The sequence below is a fragment of the Contarinia nasturtii genome, unplaced genomic scaffold, assembly GCF_009176525.2.
Source record: "Contarinia nasturtii isolate CC-2019 unplaced genomic scaffold, AAFC_CNas_1.1 Cnas_scaffold_2806, whole genome shotgun sequence".
Taxonomy (NCBI): Eukaryota; Metazoa; Arthropoda; class Insecta; order Diptera; family Cecidomyiidae; genus Contarinia; species Contarinia nasturtii.
The window spans coordinates 1,634,877-1,647,154 of record NW_022200123.1 but is presented as its reverse complement, the minus strand read 5'-3'; the positions used below and the strand labels follow the sequence as shown (position 1 = coordinate 1,647,154).

General features: G+C 33.3%; 2 protein-coding genes across 12 annotated transcripts in view; one reads left to right on the top strand and one right to left on the bottom strand.

The window, feature by feature from the left end:
* LOC116349160 (casein kinase I) overlaps positions 1-12,278 on the top strand; it is a 31,008-nt gene that overhangs the window by 14,311 nt on the left and 4,419 nt on the right. For 4 of the 11 annotated variants that reach the window (XM_031780467.1, XM_031780461.1, XM_031780462.1 and 1 more), the window contains exons 3-8: positions 1,314-1,525; positions 4,273-4,383; positions 4,952-5,106; positions 10,394-10,508; positions 10,900-11,168; positions 11,259-11,429. In XM_031780467.1, coding sequence (XP_031636327.1) covers positions 1,314-1,525; positions 4,273-4,383; positions 4,952-5,106; positions 10,394-10,508; positions 10,900-11,168; positions 11,259-11,429 — 1,033 coding nt within the window. Of the gene's footprint in view, positions 1-1,313; positions 1,526-4,272; positions 4,384-4,951; positions 5,107-8,471; positions 8,624-10,393; positions 10,509-10,899; positions 11,169-11,258; positions 11,430-11,789; positions 11,865-12,278 lie in introns of all 11 variants that reach the window. The other 7 variants (XM_031780466.1, XM_031780457.1, XM_031780460.1 and 4 more) reach the window with 5 other exon arrangements.
* LOC116349162 lies at positions 1,575-3,051 on the bottom strand. Its single transcript, XM_031780468.1, has 4 exons — positions 2,929-3,051; positions 2,594-2,803; positions 2,072-2,359; positions 1,575-1,979 (listed from the first exon to the last, which is right to left on the bottom strand). Exons 1-4 carry the CDS (start codon positions 2,971-2,973, stop codon positions 1,770-1,772), a joined length of 753 nt encoding a protein of 250 aa, XP_031636328.1. The 5' UTR covers positions 2,974-3,051; the 3' UTR covers positions 1,575-1,769.

The following is a 12,278-nucleotide window of genomic DNA, read 5'->3' as shown; positions in this document are numbered from 1 at the left end:
CTATTCGCAGTATATTTTCACATCATTTGCGAATAATAATTAAAGCCTTTTCGTTGAAATACTTGAACAACGATTATTGTTATTATCATCATCAGCGTCATCATCATTACCAACGTTATTTATACTGCAAGTGAAGTGGCTTGAAGTACTGTACTGTTGGTTGGATGAATGGTTCAATGATGGTATTGATTCAATATTCACACGCAAATTGAATCTCTTAACGTGATGACAGCCATCGAGAGTGGGTTCGATCGAAGAAAATTGTGGCCACACGAAACCGATTTTCACCTGAAACCGATAATGGCGAGAAATTTCATGATTTTTTTTTTTTGAACATTTCATTTCCACAAACGAGACGTTGTGATATAATGAATTTTGTGAAACGGAAGGCCAAACCGAGCGTAAAATAACTGAAATTAGAATCGATCGCTTTTTTTGTGTGTTCATCGACAGAATAAAGCAATCTGCTGCCGGCCAAATATATCTACATGATATGCTCTCGAACACAGAGCAATAATTCGCTTGGGAAAAATGATACGATTGGACTACAGAAAGCCATTAAAGCAAATAGCCGCCATAAAAACTTGCGCGTTCCATCATCCTGGTTTTTTCGCCAAATTTATTACACATTTCAATTGTTTTCCGTTCATATTCATGGCATGACTGGGAATAAATCAACTAGGCAACGATACGCACACATTTCGTATATCTGTCGATTGCTTATTAACATCGAATTGTGACACAGAAAATACATTTAATTCAGTACACGAATCGAATGCCAAAGTCCTTTCCATGGAGGTCAATCAAGCACAACTTATTATTGGCCAACAACCCTCATGAATTTCGGTTTCTTATATATTTTCTTCTTCTTCATTTTTCTATTCGATCCATTTCCTTGGACAGAAAGAACAATGTCACTATCGGAATGTCCCTATTTGAAAGCATGCTTACTGGGTCGTGCTGACAACATTTTTATTTCTCTCTATTCAATCCATTTGAAATGAATGTTTAATGCATGTTTAAAGTTTTATCCTCCTTCAATGCACAATCCTTTTGAATTCGCTGAAATGGATTATTTGATATTTTCATTGTATTTTTTGTTTTGTTTTGTTTGAATAAAGCAAGTCAATCCTAATATTTGGAGCGTGAAGAAAATCGCTTGCATTTTTTATCCATGAGCAAAGTACACATAGCCATTTAGACAATATTCATTTTTTATGCAATTCGTTGCCTGGGGCGTTGGCTCATTCAAAGCGTGTATTTCCATCGTTTTTATTTCATTTTTTTCTATTCTGTTTTTTTTTTTGTTACAGTGGAGCGGCCGCGACCGGTGGTCGTACAGAGGTCATACTGACAAGTAGCGGGGGTGGCGGTACAAATCCGGCTGGTGCAACAGCAAAGTCTTCAAGTGGATTGTATCCCGTGACTAGGCATTCAGTAAATTCATCCGGAATGTTGATGGTTGGACCAAATTTTCGTGTGGGCAAGAAAATTGGTTGTGGTAATTTTGGTGAACTAAGACTAGGTAAGTGTGAAAAATGACATTTGTATGTATGCGATCCGATATTCTCAAATAGTTTTCCATTTGCAATGCAATTTAACGAGGGTCTTTTATTTAACGAATAAAATAGTGGCAGTGACAGTAAATAATTAATTGCTGAAACAGCAGCAGCAGTGAAAACAAAATAAAAATGTACATTTAATGTACCTCGAAATGTTTTCATGGTTTCATCAAGAAAGGACGGGAGGCAGAACAGATTAGATGATGATCATTTACCGTTGGTTGATTGATTTTGGTTGATACAGTCAATAATGGCCTCACCAGATTTCGTTGATTGTGATATAATCGTTGATAAGATGTCCAAATTACATTTAATTATATCCGATTGAATGGTGCTAATTGCAACATTCGCTTCGACAACGCGACGGCTCAGATTTATGGGTAATAAAATGGCTCCACTTTTCATATTAAGCACTGCCTAAGGGATTGCCATGAATTAAGAAAATATTTAATGCCTTTTTAAATTGGTGCGAACGAAAAAGGAATAAAATCTTATTACACGCATCGTACCTTAGTCAGGCATGTGACTTTTGCAACTAAACCGGCCACCGATGGGAATCCAATTGTAAATTGACTGCATTCGGCTATCAATTGGGCACCGCCGTTTATATCCTCAGCCGCTGTTCGAATATTATTTATTGCTTTATCCATAATCGTTTTGCCTTCATTAAATTTATCGTTTATGCACTGCATGGCCGTTGTTCTAGCCGTACCAATTGCATCACCGAACGTGAACTTATTCAGTTGGTAACATTGACGTATGTTCGATGATAAACCAAAACGTTCTACACCATTCAACTGTGTGAAATAAATGGCAAATGGCATATAGATAAGATGCAAATGAACAACTATTCAACTGGGAGGAAATGACTTGAAATAGGAAATTGCAAAATATATATGATGGATATGTGAATGAACGACGAGCTAGAGATAAATGCAATTATTTCTGGTTGAATCTGGTTGAAGATGAACATTCATTTAAGGATATTTAAAGAATATACGCTGCTAAAAGCATTTTCATTCAATATTTACATCGTTAAGTCCTTTGGCAGCTAATGCAGTTGCAGCCAGTGTCTGTACGGTTTGAGTGATTTGTAGTTGTTTTGAAAAATTTTCCATTTGACGAACACCATTTCGAATCAATTGATTAGCTAATTGCTGCTGTTCTCGTGCAATGGTTTGAACTTGAGTTTCCAACAAGAATTTTCGTTGCTTCAAACTTTCCAATTCACCAACAGCAAACTGGGTTTTTTAGAAGAAAAATATACACACAGATTATTTTTAATGGTTTTGATTATCGTATTTTCCATAGAAAATGATTTTGTTTGACTTTGAGAGTGTTTTTGTTCGTTTAAGACGATTTATACCTGATGCGATACAAACAAGAGAAAAAGCACTTCGTAGAACTTCATCGTGTAGCTAATGATTTCTTTTTTTTAAGAGAGAGAAAAAATTCGCTTTAATAGTCTACGATTTAATGATGGCAAGAGCCGTTTTGCAAGTGAAAAATACATCGCAGAAAATCCTCTTTATATATTTTTACTTAACAATGGCGCTCATTTGACCAAATACAAAAAAACAAACAATGAAAGCAACAGAAATAAAGAGAATACATCAAGTCAAATGATAACATTTCAATAGCAAAACATTTTCCTATTTATTTATGGTAATTTTATACATCGGATTCTGTGGAAAATAATCCCAATGAAAAGTATCGACCGTATTTATCTGCCGTTAAATGGATCCCTTAAATCGATATCGTACACATTGAGCAACTGGAATCGGGCTAAAAGTCGATATAAATCTACATCTCAAGGCTTGTGTGTGTGCTTGTTCATCGTCAGCAACAAAAAAGAAAACGAAAAACTAACACGCACACGCAAACGTCAGATGGATAAATGCACATCCACTATTTGCAAATTCGATCGATAATCCATTGAATTCATACAACGATGACAGTATCGCATAAAATGTAAGAAATGTATTTGATGGCGACAAGGTTATATTTGTGATTGTAAAAACCATTCCAGATCTGACACCGTACATTTCAAGGAAAGAACTAATTTGATCAGCAATTGTTAAATCCAATCAGTATCCATGGATTTTTATCGATTTTATTTGTCATTTTTTGTTGCACCGATGAAAATCAACGTGATGCCGTTTCATCTAAATGTAATTTACGATTTGAAAAAAAAAATGTAAAAAAGAATGCTTGCAATCACCCGATTCAATCTGGACGGATTGTATTACGATTCTGTAATCTGGCATATTTTCTTATTATAAACATTTGTCGTAGAGCGCAAAATAAAAAGAAATGCAAACAATAATTGTATAATGTGACCTGAGCAACGTTGATAACGATTTAAATGCGCGAATTGCGTCACAAGGCCGCCAATCATCACATCACTCAAATATTCCAATTATACTTATCAGAAATTGAGATTTTCAAATGATTTGTCTCTCAAAGTGTTACTGTGACTAATCTTAGTATGTGATATCGCAAGAGCCGTTTTTTTGGAAAAGATTTAAAGGTCTGTGTGTTTCACATTTGGCAGATAAAATGCGCTTGATCTGCTCCAATTCTATTCGTTGAATTAAGGCCAATGCAATGGAAAATGTCGCATAATTCAAAACAAACTATTATAAATTGTGAGAAGCCATGTTCTAATGCGATTTAATATATTTATACATTTGTTTCCTTTTATTTACAGGCAAAAATCTCTACAACAATGAGCACGTAGCAATAAAAATGGAGCCAATGAAGTCAAAGGCTCCGCAACTACATTTAGAGTATAGATTTTATAAATTATTAGGATCACACGGTAAGACAGCGTTGTGTAATTGTAATATTGTTGTTGTTGTTGTTGTTTTCCCTTTTGCGGCGGCTCTCGAAACGTCAATATACTTTCCCTTAATCTCTTCAATATACATATATTTTATTATTTTTCAAATACATCTACACATCGTTCCCATTTGATTTTGATATAATCTTTATGCTCTCTCTCTCTGATCAATATTGAAAATTCAATATTAATTGTAATACAACATTGACATATCACATGTCTGTCCCCAACATATCATATATATGTACATATATCTCTCTTTTTTGCTCTCTTTCTCTCTTTCACTCTCTATCTCTCTATATCTTCTGCAAAAATATCATAATAAAATAAAATGACGTCGAGCAATTAACACGTATTCTGTAGCTTATAAATTGAATGAAGCATTTATGGCTTTTGTCTTGAACTTTTCAATTTAATTAAATTTTTCTCTCTTCAACATCGAACGAAACAAACAAACAATCGAAACAAATAAAATCGAAAAAACCAAATGATGATGATTCATACTCGAAATATGAATGGGCATGGGCATTATGCAATACAATATAAGCAGAGGGCATACCGCGTGTATATCATCTAGGCACATGCGGCGGACGCTACAATGCAATGGTATTAGAACTGTTGGGACCATCGTTAGAAGATTTATTCAATTTATGTGGCAGAAAGTTTTCACTGAAGACTGTGATAATGATAGCAAAGCAACTAGTAAGTTTTGGGTGTCGGCATCAAATACGCAACCCCTTAAATGCACTCTATCTTCGTAGGTTTGTTCTGAACCTACAAAGATGATTCATGAGCATAACGTATTCTTGTTTTTAATTGTAGACTCTCTCTCTATCTCTATTAAACTTTGTTTTGATGGAAAAAAAATGATTTTTTTTGTTGTTATCGAACGTTAAAAACTTTTTTTTTGTGAATTTTTTTTGATTTCTAATTTGGCGTGCATTCGATAGAGTTAACCGTACAGAGTTTGTGATGTAGAAACTATAGTTATTTTTCGAATTATTAAATTGACAAAATCTCCGTTCGTAAGATATATTTGAAATTTGAGTAGAATCAAAACGAAAACCGAAACAAAAGCGAACAAACAAAACTAAAATGCTTTTGATGTATTTCCAATTTTTTTCCCATTCCGTTGGCAGTATTTGTTTGGCCCATTTATCTGAATTCGATGCATTGAATAACGAAAAAAATAAAACAGTTTCTGTTGAAATCGTTCTTTCAAATCGATTGAAATTTATTTACATTTGTGTGAGTTGCACAGCATATGTGCTCTCATTTATTTTTTACTTTCCACTCTGAAAGATTCCTTGATTGAGATACAACACGTGTATTTGTTTAATTTGCATTGAAGTAACGGATTCAGATCATCAAAACTAACAACATTTCGATGGGCATTGAAATAGCACGCAAAAAGAAACGGAACACATTTATGTTTTTGGTAGTTTTGATATTGCATACAATTTAGCGAAAATAAAATTACACAACCAAAACTGGTTTTGTTGTTGTAATCTCGCATGATCTCTTTTATGCGTCAAGTGGTTTATGTATTTAATTTACAAAAAGAAAAAATCCCCCGTTGCAAAATATATATATACATATATATATCTGTTTTTGATCTACCGCGTGGATGTATGAATCGAGTATTTGTTTTGGTTTGTTATTTAATTTGTGATATTCCTGTTTTCGTTTGTTTTCTGTGTGCTGCTCCTTTTTGAACTCGAACTTTTTTATAGTAATGTTTGATATGTGTGTGCGTGTGTGATTATTGAAGCTAAAAAGCATATCAAAATCGATTGCATCAATTGCAATTATAGTAAAAACTTCATTGAGTTTGACTTTGATGGCTAGCGTTTTTTTGCTGAATCGATTACAATCGGATTAAGGTCCGTAATCGAATCAGTCACATATTTGATGGAACCAAAGAGATTGCATTTGATTTATTTCGGTTTTTTTTAAATGCATTGTTCATATTGTATTTTATCGCCTTTTTTTGTTTATCGAATATATGTGATTTATGAAGCTCTCACCAAAAACAATAACATTGTTGAGTGTATCTATACATTATGATGATGACTGAAGTGATTTATTATTCATAGATGCGTGCACCGTGCAGCACATATGCATAAGTGCATATTGAAACTATTTGATGATTTGTGTGCAATATATATGTCATTCAAGCACTACATTTTTTTATTCAATTATTCATTTCGAATTTTAAAATGCTTGGAGACGTGATCGATAAACTAATTGTTTTGTTGCGGCCTATGATACTTTTTTTGCCACCCAACTGACAATTTAATCATGAAAATTGTGAATATTTACATCTTTCGTTTCAGCATGCTCTGTTCTCCCTGTCTGTTTCCCCCTTCTGTCTTACTCCTTCACTCGCACTTCATGCGGCAATCTCATTTTGTCATGCATTAAATGCTGATTGATATTATAAATCCTAGAGAATAACCATTGAAGTAAAAAAACTAACGCCATACGATATAGACAATGAAATAACAATTCTGCATGCATGCATCAGTGTTCGTTTAACCAAAACCTTATATTAATGCAATGTTTTTGAATATATCGAATTAAAAGCGAAATTATTTTTATCATGTAATTGACGGATTTGCGTCAACACTATGTTCTTCTAATAATCAAATAGTCGAAAGTTCAGTAAAAATTGTTCATTAGTTCAGCAAAAAATGATATTCACCCGAAGAGTTAGCTCTATTATTTAAATTGGCTATCTTTATTTGGTTGAATGTGGTAATTTATTCCGAATCATAAGTAGCGAAATTCATGAAACCCAAAGAGAAAAAAATGTGAAAAATAAAAAAAAAAACGAAACAAGTGCCACGTTAGGGTTTTGGGTAAAAAAAAAACAAACAAAATGCAGACACGTATTCGCCAAAAAGTGTTAGAATATGTATATGTTACGCCACATTTATGCAATATGTGTAAATGAAATGGTAATCGAAATTGCGGTGAGCCGACCCCCATATTTGCTGTGTGTGTTGTGTTTGTAATGAAACAGTTCAGTGGCAAACCAATAATTTTTCTCTGATGCTTCCCATTTCGCTTTCACTCCATCATTCCACTCGTTCTATCTATATATTTTTTTCCACCTTGATCGTTCGTCTTCATTTTTGCGCTTCGCTCCTCATGTTACATGTATCATTTTGCGCCCGGTGTTTAACTTGGTCGCTTTCAATATTCGCTGGTGTGTGTTCTTGACACATTTCCGACCGAAAACAAATTGATTTGATTTGAGTGTTTTGCCCTCCATGCTGCAAAGGCCAACCATCGATACGAAGTTCTTAGTTTTGCTGCAAACCATAATAAATGCACAGGCATAAAGCGAGCAAATAGCGTTAGGGAATACGAATCCAAAATGCAAAAGATAAAAATCTCAACAACTCATTTTCATTCATTTCTTATTATTACGTCAAGAGCAACACATTCTCTTTTTCATTCTTTTTTTCTCTCTATCTCTCTCCCTCTCTCCCTCTCTGTTGATCTCATTCTCAACCCTGAGATATGTGCGCACCCAGAGAATAGACGCCACTATGTAAATGTTCTCTCTCTCTTTCTCTCTCTCTCTCTCTCTCTCTCTCTCTATGTCTTTCTTCATGCACACGTTTCCTCTCCATTATTGCATTCGTTTGCTACCATGCAATGCGGAAAATAACAACACATTCATTGTTGCCGCTTTTGCGAGATATCTCATTTTTTGCACTTTAAACAGAATTTCACTTACACAACCATAATTTGTTATTTTTTTCTTTTGCAATTTTATTCTTTCTTTTTATTTTATGTGTTATCAAATTCAAACGAATAAAAAAATACTATCCAAATCGAACAAAACCGAAAACAAACAAACAAAAATCGATATCACGCGACATCGAAAAAAAAAATGGGTGCCGACCGCAACAAAATCTAAAATGTTTGCTCTCTAAATGAATCTCTGTCTCGTTTACACACAAATTTGGCGCATTCTGTATATTGTTTTTGTCTCTCCTCAAAACTGCGTTTGTCTGATGATGATGATGATGATGATGATGAATGTGTGTGTCTAGCAGAAGGCGTACCTGAAGTATATTATTTCGGGCCGTGCGGAAAATACAATGCACTTGTTATGGAATTACTTGGTCCATCACTTGAAGATTTATTCGATTTGTGTGGGCGGAGGTTTTCATTGAAGACAGTTCTAATGATAGCAATACAACTTGTAAGTATAAAACAGACAACATAACAAACAAACCAAATATCACTGAAACAAAATGAAATTATACAAAATTGTCCACAAAGTGAACCCTTTTGTCAAATCACAACAAATAAATTCAAAAGAATTCGAAAGAAGAAAAAAAAGCAAATTCAATTCGGAATCGTGGCAAATCGAAAAGATTGTGCATCGCAAATTGGATTTAAAAACAATGACAAAAGAAATGAGAGAGATAAGACACTTTGAACTTTTCGAGTATCTTATCTTCTTCAATATATTTATATTCGATAAACGTTAATATGATTTCACCAAATCCATCGAACGCAACTAATCCCACATTTTATTCTTTTTTTTCCTAATTTTTTTTAATAGTATTTTAACCTCAACACACTCACTTTTTTCCAAACAAATTTTGCACACATTTTTCTCTTTCCCATTCAATTAGACAAAAAATTAATTTTTTTGTAATTCCGCACCAAAATCTCATTAGATTTCATAAAATTGATGCGAATATGTCTATATCCTTTAACTAATAACGTTGAAATTTAACCACATTTCCATCAAGATACCTTATTTAATGCGATTGAAGTTTGTGGTTCCGCTCTGATATTACCTATCACATGTTAGAAATTAATTTAATTCGGTTTTGGGTGATATACAGAGAATTTCAATATCAACATTTTCATAAAATGAATATTCTGCGGACCGAACCTCTGCTTCTGTAAAGCTTAGTGTAAACTGAATTCTATTGAAATTGAATTAAAATATTTTCGTATGCGCTTAAATTTCAAAATGAATCGACGGAAATTATATTCGCATGCACTGTATCTTCAAATTCAATCGCACAAATCCAGTTTAATTGCTTCTGAAAAACACCACAAGCTTTCATGAATCATATGCAACATTGCCATTTTATTACAAATTATAAACGATTTTCAACAATTATCACATTCTTCTCAGTTAATCACGAATCTATGCAAAATTAGTGCAAACCGCACACCATAAAGCGATGGCGAACATTCAGAGTTTAAAAGATCGCATGAACACACTCCAGCTACGCGCGCGTGTGTGTATATATATAAGCCACATTTCTCTTAAATCGAATTTAGTGCGTCAATAGATGTATCTCGATGTTTTTAGCTGTTCATAATAATTTTTGTTTCTTTGTGTGTATGTGTCATTTCAAATAGAATACAAAGTAGACTTTCCGTTCGATGATAATAATAAATATTCATTTGCTAAATAGGTAGTAACCATGCGTTGAATTCATTTATCAAATTCAACATACGTATATCAATACTGTTTAACTCTATTTGAATGCATTTCCATTTTGCGTAGTATTATGTTTTATTTCGTAGATTTGTTTAGTATGTGTGTGGTGGACGAAATGGACAACAAATTTAATACCAAAAAAATGTATTCGCAAATTATTGTGCAAAATTGTGCACCAAAATCAAGTAATATTTCGTAGAACGACAAAAAAGTGTGTAAAACATTTTTAATTGTACAAAAGGATTAATGAATGGATGTTCTTCTACGAAATATGCGAAGGTTTTAGGGGCAAATGCATAATAAATTGGCTTCATTTCGTCTACCGCCTCCATTAAAATTTATTAAACATAACTAATTACATAGACCATTTGAAACGATTCACATCATATCTGACTAATTGCAATTTATTTTTTATTTTTTGTATGATTTCTTTGTCTTGTGTCAATCTGAAACTCTTGAAAACACCACCTACACGTGCCACCACCTCATCAAAAATGTATTCAGCTTCATCGGATTGAATACGTGCATAGTCGTCACTTAATTTATAGAGATGTAAAACCGGAAAATTTTCTCATCGGTCGAACATCAACCAGACGTGATAAAATTATTCACATAATTGGTGAGTGTCAATTTACGGAATACGACAAACATAATTATAAGTCAATAAAATGGAATAATTGAACGACAAATATGCCGAAGGACATGATATTTTTCAAACAATATGTCTATATAGATTTACGTGCAAGTAATGTTTGAATTGTTGAAATGATAGGAGGAACAACCATAACGAATGTGAATTGAATTGTGCCATATTGTCGATTTAAATGCTAATTTATCGGCATACCACAGTCATTCGTTCATCAATCATTTCAACAGCAGCGTCAATCGACGATGACAACTTCGACGTCAACAGAAATCAATGGAATGAATCTAATATACATTTTTTTTTTTGTTTTTTTTTTTCGTTCTCGTCCACCTGTCTTCCTCTCTCTTCATTTCAATGAATTTAGATTTTGGGTTGGCCAAAGAATACATTGATTTAGATACTAATAAGCATATACCATATCGGGAGCATAAGTCGTTGACTGGTACAGCACGATATATGTCGATAAATACGCATATGGGCCGAGAGCAATCGCGAAGAGACGATTTAGAAGCGCTGGGGCATATGTTTATGTATTTTCTAAGAGGTTCACTGCCATGGCAAGGTCTCAAGGCTGATACACTTAAGGAACGATATCAAAAAATTGGTGATACGAAACGATCCACGCCGATTGAGGTAGCATAGCAATTATCATTCATTTTCTTTTCTGTTTGTTTTTACTTTGCTCATTCTAATCGATTTCTGTTCGTTTTTTCCGTGTGACAGGTTTTATGCGAAAATCATCCAGAAGAATTTGCAACCTACCTTCGCTACGTTAGACGATTAGATTTTTTTGAAACACCTGACTACGACTATTTAAGAAGACTGTTTCAAGATCTCTTTGATCGAAAGAATTATGTGGATGATGGTGAATTCGATTGGACTGGACGAACAATGGTAAATATCGATGTAATTGACAATTTTGATAGCGATGATTGCGACGATCTTAGCTCAATTGATTCGGATTATTATTAGTGAGTGCGAGTGTGAAAAAATAAAAATCTATTTATATTACATCGATACCGGCAGCAAAGTAGATTTTCGTAGAATATTCAAATGGAAATTCAAAGTACATATAAACACTATAATGGTTGCTAATACGAAAAATATAAATTTTTTTCTCTCTGGATTTTTACTTTTATTTCTGCATTTAAAAAAAAATATCAATCGATATGATATTTTTAACAAAAAAAAAAAAAAAAAAAAAAAAACAAATACTATCAAAAATTTTATTTTATTCTGCGTGACCCAAAAAAGCCAAGCAATTATTACCAATTGCGTCAATTAAGGAATGCTCCGCCATCGAATATCGTAAAAAATAAATCAGATAAGGTGAATTTTTCTGTTTCGTTTTGCCAACCGTTATCATTAAAAACAAACATGTTCAATTTTTACACCAAAAAAACAATTAAAACGTATTGCTAGTGAACTGTATTTTAAAATCTTCTTTCGTTCATATTGCGATGGCAATCCGTTCATTTATGGAATCATTCACACATTTCCATCCAATTAATCGATTTTAGTGGACGACACACACACAGTCCCATATATTCCAAGTAATTTTCAATTTAGAGTATTCGAATTCAACATTAATTACCGCCTCTATTCCATCTGGTATGCTATATTTTTGTTAGTTTTTCCTATTATTCTGCTTAACTCGTTCGACATCAATGAATAAAAATCATCACTTTGCATATGTTTTTTTTTTATTCTTTTGCTCGATAATAAAAAATCAATTGATTTCAT